Below are 16,419 nucleotides of genomic sequence, written 5' to 3' on the forward strand. Positions count from 1 at the left end.
CCTCCTCCCTGCCCCCCTCTCTCTCCTCCTCTGCCCCCTCTCTCCTCCGACTGCCCCCTCTCTCTCCTCCTCTGCCCCCCTCTCTCTCCTCCTCTGCCCCCCTCTCTCTCCTCCTCTGCCCCCCTCTCTCTCCTCCTCTGCCCCCCTCTCTCTCCTCCTCTGCCCCCCTCTCTCTCCTCCTCTGCCCCCCTCTCTCTCCTCCTCTGCCCCCCTCTCTCTCCTTCTCCTCTGCCCCCCTCTCTCTTCCTCCTCTGCCCCCCTCTCTTCTCCTCTGCCCCCCTCTCTCCTCCTCTGCCCCCTCTCTCTCCTCCTCTTGCCCCCCTCTCTCTTCTCCTCTGCCCCCCCTCTCTCTCCTCCCCTGACCCCCCTCTCTCCTCCCCTGACCCCTCTCTCTCCTCCTCTTGCCCCCCTCTCTCTTCTCCTCCTGCCCCCCCTCTCTCCTCCCCTGACCCCCTCTCTCCTCCCCTGACCCCTCTCTCTCCCTCCTCTGCCCCCTCTCTCTCCTCCTCTGCCCCCTCTCTCTTCTCCTCTGCCCCCCTCTCTCTCCTCCTCTGCCCCCTCTCTCTTCTCCTCTGCCCCCCCTCTCTCCTCCTCTGCCACCCTCTCTCCTCTTCTCCCCTGCCCCCTCTCGCTCCTCCTCTTGCCCCCCCTCTCTCTTCTCCTCTGCCCCCCCTCTCTCCTCCCCTGACCCCCCTCTCTCCTCCCCTGACCCCTCTCTCTCCTCCTCTGCCCCCTCTCTCTCCTCCTCTGCCCCCTCTCTCTCCTCCTCTGCCCCCTCTCTCTTCTCCTCTGCCCCCCCTCTCTCCTCCTCTGCCACCCTCTCTCTTCTCCCCTGCCCCCTCTCGCTCCTCCCCTGCCCATCTCTCTCTCCTCCCCTGCCCCTGTCTCTCTCTCTGTGTGTCACTCACCCCCCTCCTCCTGCAACAGGTGCCCCGGGGATCTCGGTCTCGGCCCCGCGCTGTTTGCGGGCCTTCCTGCCGGGCCCGCTGGCCTGCCTGGTGTTGCCGCCGGGCTGTAGTTTGCGGCCCATGTTGTCGGTCTCTGCCTCACAGCGCACGCTGCCGCTCCGAACCACCTCTCCCTGCCTGCTGAGGGCGAGCGTCACCACTTTCCGCTCACCAACCTCAGACGCGGTGACGCGCAGAGGGCGGGTACGCCTAGCGGATGTGACGCTCGCACGTCAACACCGCCATGACGTTTAGTTAGCGGGCAGAAGTGCCCCTGATTCCCATTGGTTTTGGGGGGCGGAAGTAAGGTATTCTGTGGACGGAAGTAAGGTATTCTGTGGGCGGAAGTAAGGTAATCGGTGGGCGGAAGTAAGGTATTCTGTGGGCGGAAGAGGAGGATGAAGCGGATGGATCCGGAGCGACAGCGTTTTCCCCACAGTGTGGTGTGGGCCCCTATCCCCGTGCTGTCGTGAGTTGACAGGGCCCGGGGCTGGAGGGGAAAGCACATCACATCACTGCGCGGCTGCAGCCCCTGCTGTTGGGGCCGGTGTGGGAACTACTGCCACCGGCGGACAGAGGGCTGAGAGCCGACTGACTGAAGTTCAGGAGCCCGGGGAGCAAGTCAAGGCCTCCTGGGGCCAACGCCAGGATCTGGGTTTTAGCTGTGAGGAACGATTGGATAGGCTGGGGTTGTTTACTTTGGAACAGAGGAGACTGAGGGGACATTTATTTGAGGGTTATAAAATAATGAGGGGCCTAGATAGAGTGGATAGGAAGGACCTATTTCCCTGAACAGAGGGGTCAATAACCAGGGGGCACAGATTTAAAGTAACTGGTCGGTGGTTTAGAGGGGATTTGAGGAGAAATCTTTTCACTGATGGTGGTGGGGGTCTGGAACTCGCTGCCTGAAAGGTTGGTAGAGCAGAAACCCTCATCACATTTAAAAATTGAGGAATAGAGTATAGAAGGAAGGAAGTTATGCTAAACCTTTATAAATCTCTGGATAGGCCTCAGCTGGAGTATTGTGTGCAATTCTGGGCACCGCACTTCAGGAAGGATGTCAAGGCCTTGGAGAGGGTGTAGAGGAGATTTACCAGGGATGAGGGGACTGCAGTTATGTGGAGAAGCTGGGCTTGTTCTCCTTGGAGCAGAGGAGATTTGATAGAGGTGTTCTAAATCATGAAGGGTTTTGATACAGTAAATATGAAGAAAACTGTTTCCAGTGGCAGGAGGGTCGGTAACCAGAGGGACACCGATTTAAGGTGATTGGCGAAAGAACCAGAGGGGAGATGAGGAAAACATTATTTACACAGCGAGTTGTTGTGATCTGGAATGCACTGCCTGAAAGGGCGGTGGAAGCAGGGTTCAATAGTAACTTTCTAAAGGGAATTGAATAAATACTTGAAGGGGAAAAAAATGACACGGCTAGGGGGAAAGAGCAGGTGAGTGGAACTAATTGGATAGCTCTACCAAAGACAGCAGAGACATGAGGGGCCGAATGGCCGCCTCCTGTGGTGTACCATTCTATGATTCTGAGCAGGCGGGGGAGGGGAGGGGGGAAAGGGCGACGGGGAATGGAGGGGGAGGGCGGAGAGATGCAGAGAGGCGGGGGAGTGTGAGAAAGACAGACGGAGAGAGGGAGAGCAGACCGGCAGATAGAGGGGACAGACATCAGGGTCTGGATTGTCAGATTCGCTGAACTCTGCTCCCTTTTAATCTGCAGCTGGCTTTTCCCGCTCGTTGGGCACATGGGAATCTGCACCTTGTCTGGGATCATCCGGGACTTTGCTGGACCGTACTATGTGTCGGTAGGTGATGCGATGGAGCAAAGATTTTAGCAGGTTTGAGGTCAGGGTTTGAGATCAGACTGACTGTTGCAATTCTCTCACTGCAGGAGGACAACATGGCCTTGGGAAGCCGACCAAGTGAGTGTATCCCGGGACTGCGTGTGTGTCTGACCGGGGCTGGGGGCGGCGGTGGGAGCGCAGCTAACTCAGCACAGCAGCACAGGGCCGGGGATGGAGCCTGGGCCTTCCCTGTTCTGTGTGTGCGGCTCAGTAACACACTGTGAGACCAGCTCACTCGGCACAGGCTGTGGTTACATCCTGGGCGCCTCCTGCTCTGTGTACTGTGGTACACCAAGTGTAGTCAAACCACGGTATATGGAGACTAGAACTGAGCACAGTACACGAACTGTGCGCAGTACACCGTGTAGTCAAACCAGGGTATATGGACACTAGAACTGTGCACAGTACACCAAGTGGAGTCAAACCAGGATATACGGAGATTAGAACTGTGCGCAGTACCCCAAGTGTAGTCAAACCAGGATACTGTATATGGAGACCAGAACTGTGCACAGTACACCAAGTGAAGTTCCAACCAGGGTATATGGGGACCAGAACTGTGCACAGTACACCAAGTGAAGTCAAACTAGGAGATATGGAGACTAGAACAGTGCACATTACACCAGATGTGGTCAAACCAGGATATATGGAGACTAGAACAGTGCACATTACACCAGATGTGGTCAAACCAGGATATATGGAGACCAGAACTGTGCACAGTACACCAAGTGTAGTCTAACCAGGGTATATGGAGACTAGAACTGAGAACAGTACACCAAGTGAAAGTCAAACTAGGAGATATGGAGACCACTGTGCAAAGTACACCAAGTGTAGTTAAACCTGGATATATGGAGACTAGAACTGTGCGCAGTACAAGTGTCGTCAAACCAGGGTATAGGGAGACTAGAACTGTGCACACTACATGAACTGCGCAGTACACCAAGTGCACTCAAACCAGGATATATGGAGACCAGAACTTTGCACAGTACACTGTGAAGTCAAACCAGGATATATGGAGACTAGAACTGTGCGCAGTACACCAAGTGAAGTCCAAACCAGGATACTGTACATGGAGCCCAGAACTGTGCACAGTAGACCAAGTGAAGTCAAACCAGGATATATGGGAGACTAGAACTGTGCACAGTACACCAAGTGTACTCAAACCAGGATATATGGAGACTAGAACTGTGCACAGTACACCAAGTGTACTCAAACCAGGATATATGGAGACTAGAACTGTGCACAGTAGACCAAGTGTACTCAAACCAGGATATATGGAGACCAGAACAGTGCGCAGTACACCAAGTGTAGTCAAACAGGGTATATGGAGACTAGAAACCGTGCACAGTACACCAAGTGTAGTCAAACCAGGATATATGGAGACTAGAACTGTGCACAGTACACCAAGTGTACTCATCGCAGGATACTGTGTATGAGACTAGAACTGTGCGCAGTAGGCCAAGTGTGGTCTAACCAGGATATATGAGACCAGAACTGCACAGTACAACAAGTGTGGTCTAACCAGGATATATGGAGACTGGAACTGTGCGCAGTACAAGTGTGGTCAAACCAGGATATATGGAGACTAGAACTGTGCACAGTACGCCAAGTGGAGTCAAACCAGGGTATATGCAGACTAGAACTGTGCGCAGTACACCAAATGTAGTCAAACCAGGGTACATGGAGACTAGAACTGTGCACATTACACCATATGTGGTCAAACCAGGATATATGGAGACTAGAAACCGTGCACAGTACACCAAGTGTAGTCAAACCAGGGTATATGGAGACTAGAACTGTGCACAGTACACCAAGTGTACTCATCGCAGGATACTGTGTATGGCGACTAGAACTGTGCACCTAGAACTGTGCGCAGTACACCAAGTGTAGTCCAACAGGGATATATGGAGACCTGAACTGTGCGCAGTAGGCCAAGTGTAGTCTAACCAGGATATATGGAGACTGGAACTGTGCACAGTACAACAAGTGTGGTCTAACCAGGATATATGCAGACTAGAACTGTGCACAGTACACCGTGTCGTCAAACCAGGATATATGGAAACTAGAACTGTGCGCAGTACACCAAGTGTAGTCCAACCAGGATATATGGAGACTAGAACTGTGCACAGTACGCCAAGTGGAGTCAAACCAGGGTATATGCAGACTAGAACTGTACGCAGTACACCAAATGTAGTCAAACCAGGGTACATGGAGACTAGAACTGTGCACATTACACCATATGTGGTCAAACCAGGATACAGGAAACTTTGTGATATCCGGCACCGACGGGACCGAGCTGTTGCCGATCTATCAAAACTGCCAGACATACAAAGTTAATGTTGAAGCATGCGGAGGTTTTCATCTCCGTATCTGACAACAAACACTGTTGCTTAGCAACAGCTTCTAAACAGTCGGCTGCAGCTGCAAGCGTCTCTAGCTGAAGCTGTTGCTATAGCTACAGACCTTGCAGTGCGTGACTGGGGGAACAAAAAGCAACGAGAACTAAAAAAAACTTATAGAAAACGGCTCCTGATTTTTGCCGTTAGATCGAGCATTCCAGACATATAACCTCCGGATAAACCAAAGTATCCTGTACATGGAGACCTGAACTGTGCACAGTAGACCAAGTGAAGACAAACCAGGGTATATGGAGACCAGAACTGTGCACAGTAGGCCAAGTGAAGACAAACCAGGGTATATGGAGACCAGAACTGTGCACAGTACACCAAGTGAAGTCAAACCAGGGTATATGCAGACTAGAACGTCGCAGTACAAGAAGTGTAGTCGAACCAGGGTATATGGAGACTAGAACTGTGCACAGTACACCAAGTGTACTCAAACCAGGATATATGGAGACCTAAACACTGTGCAGTGGGCCAAGTGAAGTCATACCAGGGTATATGCAGACTTGAACTGTGAGCAACACCAAGTGTAGTCAAACCAGGATATATGGAGACTATAACTGTGCGCAGTACACCAAGTGTAGTCAAAGAAGGATATATGGAGACTAGAACTGTGAACAGTACACCAAGTGAAGTCAACCAAGGATATATGGAGACCAGAACTGTGCACAGTACACCAAGTGTAGTCAAACCAGGATATATGGAGACGAGAACTGTGCACAGTACACCAAGTGGAGTCAAACCAGGGTATATGCAGACTAGAACTGTGGCAAGTACACCGTGTAGTCCAACCAGGATACTGTATTTGGAGACCAGAACTGTGCACAGTACACCGTGTGGTCAATCCAGGATATATGGAGACTAGAACTGTGCACAGTACACCAAGTGTAGTCAAACAGGGATATATGGAGACCTGAACTCTGCGCAGTAGGCCAAATGTAGTCAAACCAGGGTAGATGGAGACCAGAACTTTGCACAGTACACCGTGAAGTCAAACCAGGATACTGTGTATGGAGCCCAGAACTGTGCACAGTACACCAAGTGTGGTCAAACAAGGATATATGGAGACTAGAACTGCGTAGTACAAGAAGTGTAGTCGAACCAGGGTATATGGAGACTAGAACTGTGCACAGTACACCAAGTGTACTCAAACCAGGATATATGGAGACCTGAACTGTGCACAGCAGACCAGGTGTAGTCAAACCTGGATATATGGAGACTGGAACTGTGCGCAGTACACCAAGTGAAGTCATCAAACCAGGATATATGGAGACTACAACTGTGCACAGTACACCATATGTGGTCAAACCAGGATATATGGAGATTAGAACTGTGAACAGTACACCAAGTGAAGTCAAACCAGGATATATGGAGACTAGAACTGTGCGCAGTACCCCAAGTGCGGTCAAACCAGGGTACATGGAGACTAGAACTGTGCACATTACACCATATGTGGTCAAACCAGGATACAGGAAACTTTGTGATATCCGTCACCGACGGGACCGAGCTGTTGCCGATCTATCAAAACTGCCGGACATACAAAGTTAATGTTGAAGCATACGGAGGTTTTCATCTCCATATCTGACAACAAAGACTGTTGCTTAGCAACAGCTTCTAAACAGTCGGCTGCAGCTGCAAGCGTCTCTAGCTGAAGCTGTTGCTATAGCTACAGACCTTGCAGTGCCTGACTGGGGGGAAAAAAAGCAACGAGAACTAAAAAAACTTATAGAAAACGGCTCCTGATTTTTGCCGTTAGATCGAGTATTCCGGACATACAACCTCCGGATAAACCAAAGTATCCTGTACATGGAGACCTGAACTGTGCACAGTAGACCCAAGTGTGGTCAAACCAGGATATATGGAGACCAGAACTGTGCACAGTAGACCAAGTGTGGTCAAACCAGCGTATATGGAGACTAGAACTGTGCGCAGTACACCAAGTGTGGTCAAACCAGGATATATGGAGACCAGAACTGTGCACAGTACACCAAGTGTAGTCAAACCAGGGTATATGGAGACTAGAACTGTGCACTGTACACCAAGTGTAGTCAAACCAGGATATATGGAGACTAGAACAGTGCGCAGTAAGCCAAGTGAAGTCAAACCAGGATATATGGAGACCAGAACTGTGCACAGCAGACCAAGTGAAGTCTAACCAGGGTATATGGAGACTAGAACTGTGCACAGTACAAGTGTCGTCAAACCAGGGTATATGGGGACTAGAACTGTGCGCAGTACACCAAGTGTAGTCAAACCAGGATACTGTATATGGAGACTAGAACAGTGCACAGTACACCAAGTGTGGTCAAACCAGGATATACGGAGACTAGAACTGTGCACAGTACACGAACTGCGCAGTACATCAAGTGTAGACAAACCAGGATATACGGAGACTAGAACTGTGCGCAGTACACCAAGTGTAGTCATCAAACCAGGATATATGGAGACTAGAACTCTGCGCAGTACGCCAAGTGTAGTTAAACCAGGATATATGGAGACTAGAACTGTGCACAGTACAGCAAGTGTAGTCAAACCAGGATATATGGAGACGAGAACTGTGCGCAGTACACCAAGTGAAGTCAAACCAGGATACTGTATATGGAGACTAGAACTGTGCGCAGTACACCAAGTGTAGTCATTAAACCAGGATATATGGAGACTAGAACTCTGCGCAGTAAGCCAAGTGTAGTTAAACCAGGATATATGGAGACGAGAACTGTGCACAGTACGCCAAGTGGAGTCAAACCAGGGTATATGCAGACTCGAGCTGTGCACATTACACCAGAGGTGGTCAAACCAGGATATATGGAGACTACATCTGTGCACAGTACACCGTGGTCAAACCAGGATATATGGAGACTAGAACTGTGCACAGTACACCAAATGGAGTCAAACCAGGGTATATGCAGACTAGAACTGTGCACATTACACCAAGTGTAGTCCAACCAGGATACTGTATATGGAGACCAGAACTGTGCACAATACACCAAATGTGGTTAAACCAGGATATATGGAGACCAGAACTGTGCACAATACACCAAGTTTAGTCAAAACAGGGTATATGGACGATAGAATCGTGCACAGTACACCAAGTGAAGTCAAACCAGGGTATATGGTGACGAGAACTGTGCACAGTACACCAAGTGGAGTCAAACCAGGGTATATGCAGACTAGCACTGTGGCAAGTACACCAAGTGTAGTCCAACCAGGATACTGTATATGGAGACCAGAACTGTGCACAGTACACCGTGTGGTCAAACCAGGATATATGGAGACTAGAACTGTGCACAGTACACCAAGTGTAGTCAAACAGGGATATATGGAGACCTGAACTATGCGCAGTAGGCCAAGTGTAGTCAAACCAGGGTATATGGAGACCAGAACTTTGCACAGTACACCGTGAAGTCAAACCAGGATACTGTATATGGAGACCAGAACTGTGCACAGTACACCGTGTGGTCAAACAAGGATATATGGAGACTAGAACTGCGCAGTACAAGAAGTGTAGTCGAACCAGGGTATATGGAGACTAGAACTGTGCGCAGTGGGCCAAGTGTAGTCAAACCAGGATATATGGAGACTAGAACTGTGAACAGTACCCCAAGTGCGGTCAAACCAGGGTATATGGAGACTAGAACTGTGAACAGTACCTCAAGTGCGGTCAAACCAGGGTATATGGAGACTAGAACTGTGCACATTACACCATATGTGGTCAAACCAGGATACAGGAAACTTTGTGATATCCGGCACCGACGGGACCGAGCTGTTGCCGATCTATCAAAACTGTCAGACGTACAAAGTTAATGTTGAAGCATACGGAGGTTTTCATCTCCGTATCTGACAACAACAGCTTCTAAACAGTCGGCTGCAGCTGCAAGCGCCTCTAGCTGAAGCTGTTGCTATAGCTACAGACCTTGCAGTGCGTGACTGGGGAAAGAAAAGCAACGAGAACTAAAAAAACTTATAGAAAACGGCTCCTGATTTTTGCCGTTAGATCGAGTATTCCGGACATATAACCTCCGGATAAATCAAAGTTTCCTGTATATGGAGATCTGAACTGTTCACAGTAGTCCAAGGGCAGCACGGTGGCATAGTGGTTAGCACTGTTGCCTCACAGCACCAGGGACCCGGGTTCGAATCCGGCCTCGGGTGACGGTCTGTGTGGAGTTTGCACATTCTCCCCGTGTTTGCGTGGGTTTTCTCCGGGTGCTCCGGTTTCCTCCCACAGTCCAAAGATGTGCGGGTTAGGTTGATTGGCTATGATAAATTGACCCTTAGTGTTAGGGGGATTAAATACGTGGGGTTACGGGGATAGGGTGGGATATGTGTTGGTGTAGGGGTTACGGGGATCGGGTGGGACATGTGTCGGTGCAGGCTCGATGGGCCGAAATGGCCTCTATCTGCACTGTGGGGTTTCCGTGATTTCCGTGAAGTCAAACCAGGATATATGGAGACCTGAACTGTGCACAGTAGACCCAAGTGTGGTCAAACCAGGATATATGGAGACCAGAACTGTGCGCAGTACACCAAGTGGAGTCAAACCAGGGTATCTGCAGACTAGAACTGTGCACAGTACACCAGATGTGGTCACGCCAGGATATATGGAGACCAGAACTGTGCACAGCAGACCAAGTGAAGTCTAACCAGGGTATATGGAGGCTGGAACTGTGCACATTCCACCAGATGTGGTCAAACCAGGGTATATGGAGACTAGAACTGTGCACAGTACACCAGATGTGGTCAAACCAGGATATATGGAGACCAGAACTGTGCACAGTACACCGTGAAGTCAAACCAGGATATCTGGAGACTATAACTGTGCGCAGTACAAGTGTCGTCAAACCAGGGTATATGGGGACCAGAACTGTGCGCAGTACACCAAGTGTAGTCAAACCAGGATATACGGAGACTAGAACTGTGCACAATACACCAAGTGAAGTCAAACCAGGGTATATGGGGGCCAGAACTTTGCACAGTACACTGTGAAGTCAAACCAGGATACTGTATATGGAGACTAGAACTGTGCACAGTACACCAAGTGTGGTCAAACCAGGATATATGGAGACTACAACTGCGCAGTACAAGAAGTGTAGTCGAACCAGGGTATATGGAGACTAGAACTGTGCGCAGTACACCAAGTGTACTCAAACCAGGGCATATGGAGACTAGAACTGTGCACATTACACCAGATGTGGTCAAACCAGGATATATGGAGACCAGAACTGTGCACAGCAGACCAAGTGAAGTCAAACCAGAATACTGTATATGGAGACCAGAATTGTGCACTGTACACCAAGTGAAGTGAAACCCGGGTATAGGGAGACTAGAACTGTGCGCAGTACACGAACTGCGCAGTGCACCAAGTGTAGTCAAAGCAGGATATACGGAGACTGGAACTGTGCACAATACACCAAGTGAAGTCAAACCAGGGTATTTGGGGACCAGAACTTTGCACAGTACACCGTGAAGTCAAACCAGGATACTGTATATGGAGACCAGAACTGTGCACAGTACACCAAGTGTGGTCAAACCAGGATATATGGAGACTAGAACTGTGCACAGTACAGCAAGTGTAGTCAAACCAGGATATATGGAGACGAGAACTGTGCGCAGTACACAAACTGTGCGCAGTACACCAAGTGAAGTCAAACCAGGATACTGTATATGGAGACTAGAACTGTGCGCAGTACACCAAGTGCAGTCATCAAACCAGGATATATGGAGACTAGAACTCTGCGCAGTACGCCAAGTGTAGTTAAACCAGGATATATGGAGACGAGAACTGTGCACAGTACGCCAAGTGGAGTCAAACCAGGGTATATGCAGACTAGAGCTGTGCACATTACACCAGATGTGGTCAAACCAGGATATATGGAGACTACATCTGTGCACAGTACACCGTGGTCAAACCAGGATATATGGAGACGAGAACTGTGCACAGTACACCAAATGTGGTCAAACCAGGATATATGGAGACTACATCTGTGCACAGTAACACCAAGTGTAGTCATAGCAGGATACTGTATGGAGACTAGAACTGTGCACCTAGAACTGTGCGCAGTACACCAAGTGTAGTCAAACAGGGATATATGGAGACCTGAACTGTACGCAGTAGGCCAAGTGTAGTCTAACCAGGATATATGGAGACTAGAACTGTGCACAGCAGACCAAGTGGAGTCAAACCAGGGTATATGGAGACTAGAACTGTGCACATTACACAAAGTGAAGTCAAACCAGGATGCTGTATATGGAGACCAGATCTGTGCGCTGTACACCAAGTGTAGTCAAACCAGGACATATGTAGACTATATATGTGCACAGTACACCACGTGTCGTCTAACCAGGGTATATGGAGACTAGAACTGTGCACAGTACACCACGTGTAGTCTAACCAGGGTATATGGAGACCTGAACTGTGCGCAGTACACCAAGTGCAATCAAACCAGGATATATGGAGACTAGAACTGTGCGCAGTACACCAAGTGTGGTCAAACCAGGATATATGGAGACCTGAACTGTGCGCAGTACACCAAGTGCAATCAAACCAGGATATATGGAGACTAGAACTGTGCGCAGTTCACCAAGTGAAGTCAAACCAGGATACATGGAGACCAGAACTGTTCACAGTACACAAAGTGTGATCTAACTGTGGTATATGGAGACCAGAACTGTGCACAGTGCTCCAAAGTGCAGTGTAACCCAGGTGCACAGTACTGCAAGTTCGGTGGATTGACGGTCTGAAATATTTCTGAGAAGAGCAGTGACTTTAGGAATCTGTCATTTCAGGTACTGGCAACTGGACCCAACCAAGGTTTACAGGATGGCGCCCAACCCTTGGGACACCAGCGTCTCAGAAGCATCGGAGGAATATAAACATCGAATGGTAATGTGAGCTGTGCTCCGTGCGAAAGGCCAGAGCTAGTGTCAGTCAGGGGCCTGCGTCTGATCTCTCGAACACCGAACGTGCGCAGTCTGATACTGGGGGGTCTGGAGACTCACTGCCCACCAGTCTGGTACTGGGGGGTCTGGAGACTCTCACTGCCCACCAGTCTGGTACTGGGGGGTCTGCAGACACTCACTGCTCACCTGTCTGGTACTGGGGGGGTCTGGAGACTCTCACTGCCCACCAGTCTGGTACTGGGGGGTCTGGAGACTCTCACTGCCCACCAGTCTGGTACTGGGGGGTCTGGAGACTCTCACTGCTCACCTGTCTGGTACTGGGGGGTCTGGAGACTCACTGCCCACCAGTCTGGTACTGGGGGGTCTGGAGACTCACTGCCCACCAGTCTGGTACTGGGGGGTCTGGAGACTCACTGCCCACCAGTCTGGTACTGGGGGGTCTGGAGACTCACTGCCCACCAGTCTGGTACTGGGGGGTCTGGAGACTCACTGCTCACCAGTCAGGTACTGGGGGGTCTGGAGACTCTCACTGCCCACCAGTCAGGTACTGGGGGGTCTGGAGACTCACTGCTCACCAGTCTGGTACTGGGGGGTCTGGAGACTCACTGCTCACCTGTCTGGTACTGGGGGGTCTGGAGACTCTCACTGCCCACCAGTCTGGTACTGGGGGGTCTGGAGACTCTCGCTGCCCACCAGTCTGGTACTGGGGGGTCTGGAGACTCTCACTGCCCACCTGTCTGGTACTGGGGGGTCTGGAGACTCACTGCCCACCAGTCTGGTACTGGGGGGGGTCTGGAGACTCTCGCTGCCCACCAGTCTGGTACTGGGGGGTCTGGAGACTCACTGCCCACCAGTCTGGTACTGGGGGGTCTGGAGACTCACTGCCCACCAGTCTGGTACTGGGGGGGGGGTCTGGAGACTCACTGCCCACCAGTCTGGTACTGGGGGGTCTGGAGACTCACTGCCCACCAGTCTGGTACTGGGGGGTCTGGAGACTCACTGCTCACCAGTCTGGTACTGGGGGGTCTGGAGACTCACTGCTCACCAGTCTGGTACTGGGGGGTCTGGAGACTCACTTTCCACCAGTCTGGTACTGGGGGGTCTGGAGACTCACTGCTCACCAGTCTGGTACTGGGGGGTCTGGAGACTCACTGCCCACCAGTCTGGTACTGGGGGGTCTGGAGACTCACTGCCCACCAGTCTGGTACTGGGGGGTCTGGAGACTCTCACTGCCCACCAGTCTGGTACTGGGGGGTCTGGAGACTCACTGCTCACCAGTCTGGTACTGGGGTCTGGAGACTCACTGCTCACCAGTCAGGTACTGGGGGGTCTGGAGACTCTCACTGCCCACCAGTCTGGTACTGGGGGGTCTGGAGACTCACTGCTCACCAGTCTGGTACTGGGGGGTCTGGAGACTCACTGCTCACCAGTCTGGTACTGGGGGGTCTGGAGACTCACTTTCCACCAGTCTGGTACTGGGGGGTCTGGAGACTCACTGCTCACCAGTCTGGTACTGGGGGGTCTGGAGACTCACTGCCCACCAGTCTGGTACTGGGGGGTCTGGAGACTCACTGCCCACCAGTCTGGTACTGGGGGGTCTGGAGACTCTCACTGCCCACCAGTCTGGTACTGGGGGGTCTGGAGACTCACTGCTCACCAGTCAGGTACTGGGGGTTCTGGAGACTCACTGCCCACCAGTCTGGTACTGGGGGGTCTGGAGACTCTCACTGCCCACCAGTCTGCTACTGGGGTGTCTGGAGACTCTCACTGCCCACCAGTCTGGTACTGGGGGGGTCTGGAGACTCTCACTGCCCACCAGTCTGGTACTGGGGTCTGGAGAGACTCACTGCCCACCTGTCTGGTACTGGGGGGTCTGGAGACTCACTGCCCACCAGTCTGGTACTGGGGGGTCTGGAGACTCACTGCTCACCTGTCTGGTACTGGGGGGTCTGGAGACTCACTGCTCACCAGTCTGGTACTGGGGGGTCTGGAGACTCACTGCTCACCAGTCTGGTACTGGGGGGTCTGGAGACTCACTTTCCACCAGTCTGGTACTGGGGGGTCTGGAGACTCACTGCTCACCAGTCTGGTACTGGGGGGTCTGGAGACTCACTTTCCACCAGTCTGGTACTGGGGGGTCTGGAGACTCACTGCTCACCAGTCTGGTACTGGGGGGTCTGGAGACTCACTGCCCACCAGTCTGGTACTGGGGGGTCTGGAGACTCACTGCCCACCAGTCTGGTACTGGGGGGTCTGGAGACTCTCACTGCCCACCAGTCTGGTACTGGGGGGTCTGGAGACACTCACTGCCCACCAGTCTGGTACTGGGGGGTCTGGAGACTCACTGCTCACCAGTCTGGTACTGGGGGGTCTGGAGACTCTCACTGCTCACCAGTCTGGTACTGGGGGGTCTGGAGACACTCACTGCCCACCAGTCTGGTACTGGGGGGTCTGGAGACTCTCACTGCCCACCAGTCTGGTACTGGGGGGTCTGGAGACACTCACTGCCCACCAGTCTGGTACTAGGGGAGTCTGGAGACTCTCACTGCTCACCAGTCTGGTACTGGGGGGTCTGGAGACTCACTGCCCACCAGTCTGGTACTGGGGGGTCTGGAGACTCACTGCCCACCAGTCTGGTACTGGGGGGTCTGGAGACTCTCACTGCCCACCAGTCAGGTACTGGGGGGTCTGGAGACTCACTGCCCACCAGTCTGGTACTGGGGGGTCTGGAGACTCACTGCCCACCAGTCTGGTACTGGGGGAGTCTGGAGAGACTCACTGCCCACCTGTCTGGTACTGGGGGGGTCTGGAGACTCACTGCCCACCAGTCTGGTACTGGGGGGTCTGGAGAGACTCACTGCCCACCAGTCTGGTACTGGGGGGTCTGGAGACTCTCACTGCCCACCAGTCTGGTACTGGGGGGTCTGGAGACTCACTGCCCACCAGTCTGGTACTGGGGGGGTGTCTGGAGACTCACTGCCCACCAGTCTGGTACTGGGGGGTCTGGAGACTCACTGCCCACCAGTCTGGTACTGGGGGGGTCTGGAGACTCACTGCTCACCAGTCTGGTACTGGGGGGTCTGGAGACTCACTGCTCACCAGTCTGGTACTGGGGGGTCTGGAGACTCACTTTCCACCAGTCTGGTACTGGGGGGTCTGGAGACTCACTGCTCACCAGTCTGGTACTGGGGGGTCTGGAGACTCACTGCCCACCAGTCTGGTACTGGGGGGTCTGGAGACTCACTGCCCACCAGTCTGGTACTGGGGGGTCTGGAGACTCTCACTGCCCACCAGTCTGGTACTGGGGGGTCTGGAGACTCACTGTTCACCAGTCTGGTACTGGGGTCTGGAGACTCACTGCTCACCAGTCAGGTACTGGGGGGTCTGGAGACTCTCACTGCCCACCAGTCTGGTACTGGGGGGTCTGGAGACTCACTGCTCACCAGTCTGGTACTGGGGGGTCTGGAGACTCACTGCTCACCAGTCTGGTACTGGGGGGTCTGGAGACTCACTTTCCACCAGTCTGGTACTGGGGGGTCTGGAGACTCACTGCTCACCAGTCTGGTACTGGGGGGTCTGGAGACTCACTGCCCACCAGTCTGGTACTGGGGGGTCTGGAGACTCACTGCCCACCAGTCTGGTACTGGGGGGTCTGGAGACTCTCACTGCCCACCAGTCTGGTACTGGGGGGTCTGGAGACTCACTGCTCACCAGTCTGGTACTGGGGTCTGGAGACTCACTGCTCACCAGTCAGGTACTGGGGGGTCTGGAGACTCACTGCCCACCAGTCTGGTACTGGGGGGGTCTGGAGACTCTCACTGCCCACCAGTCTGCTACTGGGGTGTCTGGAGACTCTCACTGCCCACCAGTCTGGTACTGGGGGGGTCTGGAGACTCTCACTGCCCACCAGTCTGGTACTGGGGTCTGGAGAGACTCACTGCCCACCTGTCTGGTACTGGGGGGTCTGGAGACTCACTGCCCACCAGTCTGGTACTGGGGGGGTCTGGAGACTCACTGCTCACCTGTCTGGTACTGGGGGGTCTGGAGACTCACTGCTCACCAGTCTGGTACTGGGGGGTCTGGAGACTCACTGCTCACCAGTCTGGTACTGGGGGGTCTGGAGACTCACTTTCCACCAGTCTGGTACTGGGGGGTCTGGAGACTCACTGCTCACCAGTCTGGTACTGGGGGGTCTGGAGACTCACTTTCCACCAGTCTGGTACTGGGGGGTCTGGAGACTCACTGCTCACCAGTCTGGTACTGGGGGGTCTGGAGACTCACTGCCCACCAGTCTGGTACTGGGGGGTCTGGAGACTCACTGCCCAC

The 16,419-nt window shown here is 52.8% G+C and overlaps 1 protein-coding gene across 1 annotated transcript in view; it reads left to right on the top strand.

Moving 5' to 3' along the window:
- The first annotated feature begins 1,278 nt into the window (after positions 1–1,278).
- Positions 1,279–16,419, top strand: part of LOC147091395 (transmembrane protein 222-like) — a 31,813-nt gene continuing 16,672 nt past the window's right edge. The window contains exons 1-4 of the mRNA XM_085976757.1: positions 1,279–1,416; positions 2,671–2,755; positions 2,842–2,876; positions 11,980–12,076. Of these exons, the coding sequence (XP_085832883.1) occupies positions 1,346–1,416; positions 2,671–2,755; positions 2,842–2,876; positions 11,980–12,076 (288 nt within the window). The 5' untranslated portion in view covers positions 1,279–1,345. The remainder of the gene's footprint in view (positions 1,417–2,670; positions 2,756–2,841; positions 2,877–11,979; positions 12,077–16,419) is intronic.

Source organism: Somniosus microcephalus, unplaced genomic scaffold (genome assembly GCF_052327205.1).
Source record: "Somniosus microcephalus isolate GS21.2 unplaced genomic scaffold, FLI_Smic_1.0 unresolved_chr3, whole genome shotgun sequence".
In the NCBI taxonomy this organism is placed as follows: domain Eukaryota; kingdom Metazoa; phylum Chordata; class Chondrichthyes; order Squaliformes; family Somniosidae; genus Somniosus; species Somniosus microcephalus.